At 52.4% G+C, this 1,438-nt stretch overlaps 1 protein-coding gene across 1 annotated transcript; it reads right to left on the minus strand.

The window, feature by feature from the left end:
- Positions 1-724: 724 nt before the first annotated feature.
- Positions 725-937, minus strand: SPRG_17069 (hypothetical protein; the record flags this gene model as incomplete). The annotated part of the gene is made up of 2 exons (XM_012356574.1): positions 725-817; positions 878-937. 2 exons carry the CDS (start codon positions 935-937, stop codon positions 725-727), a joined length of 153 nt encoding a protein of 50 aa, XP_012211964.1.
- Between the last annotated feature and the right edge of the window lie 501 nt (positions 938-1,438).

Genomic DNA, 1,438 nt, shown 5'->3' on the forward strand with positions numbered 1-1,438 from the left:
ACCGGGCGCGGATCGGCTCTTCGGACGTCGCGAACGGGGACTGCTGCGCCATGGCTATGTACAAGAAGCTGGTGTTTTGATGACTAGAAGCTCCTCGCTCGCGGGCCACCGTTTCAATTTAGAGTCCCAACAGAAGTTCGAAGCTTTTCTCATTGGTCGCCTCGCGTGAAGGTGCGATCGGCGGCTTCGAACTTCGCCTGTCGCAGCAACGCTTCAACTTGCAATTCAGAATTCAATGGCGGCCGCAGGGCCGCCATCGGAGCTTTCATTACTTGTACCCGAGCCATAGAAGAAGCCAAGCTCATGCAACGTTCGAGTCCGTATCAAGCATCACTCGTACGAGACTCGATGGTCCTTTTTATCCAGGACCTCATGTCATTGACAGCCGAATGGTGGAGAAGACACGGCGTATGCAGCCGAAGTGACCCAATACATACGCTGTACAGTAGTGTGGTGGCCGCAGAAACATGCATCGCGATAACGACGACGACACGTAGTCGTTTGGAGCAGATATCGCCAATAATTCGTTTTCGTTGGTGTCGGACGCAGGAAGAAGCAGTGTGATGTGCGAGCGGCTTCGACGGGAAGAGCTTCTAGAAGTGTTGAACGAAGTGTCTATGGATGATGCATATTTGTCTCGGCGAGATCCGTTTGCTCTGGCAGCCTTCGGTCGTAGCGTCATTGCAGCGAGTGGCGACGGACCAGGCTACTGGGCAAGCGGTGGCTACTCCTCAGGACTCGGGGCGCTGAGAAGATCAGATGCATCGAGACCCCAGCGCAGCGAAGTACCACCAGGATAGGCTTCAACAGAGTCTACCTACGCTATCCGATAGCAAGGGCCATAAAATGGATCCTTGTTGATCTATGGTTCTCCAACGTTGCCGAGCAAGGACGAGTGCGCCACCGGATCAGCGTTGGCTGTCACCATGTGCGCCATGCCACTCTATAGAGCTCACGCCAAGCACTCGTGGCCCAGTGCTAGAGAAGCAAAGGACTCTGTAGGTAGGTGCTCAGTAGTTTGTCCTTGGTTTCCAGGGAGCAACGACAACGTCACCAGACTTTTCACATTTGCTCTGGTTTACGCCAAGCGGGTTGAATGAGCCTTTGTCCAATGCAGTTAAGGGTAGGGGTAAAAGGGGACTACCTCGTAGGGGGACTACCTCGTAGGATGTGGGTCGAATAGAGACTAGGCATTGGCTATAATTCGGAAATGGAGACCAGGCATTGGTCGATTCTATTTAAACGGCACAGGCCGGAGACCAGGCATTGGTCTAAATTGAAGTAATTCAATCTAACATTCTCCTCTTCGATGTAGTAACAATCATATCTCAATCTCCCCACATCCTAGAGGGTACTCGCCCCTCGTAGGATGTGGGTGGAATAGAGACTAGGCATTGGCTATAATTCGGAAATGGAGACCAGGCATTGGTCTTTTTAA

The sequence above is a fragment of the Saprolegnia parasitica genome (assembly GCF_000151545.1).
Source record: "Saprolegnia parasitica CBS 223.65 unplaced genomic scaffold supercont2.508, whole genome shotgun sequence".
In the NCBI taxonomy this organism is placed as follows: domain Eukaryota; phylum Oomycota; class Saprolegniomycetes; order Saprolegniales; family Saprolegniaceae; genus Saprolegnia; species Saprolegnia parasitica.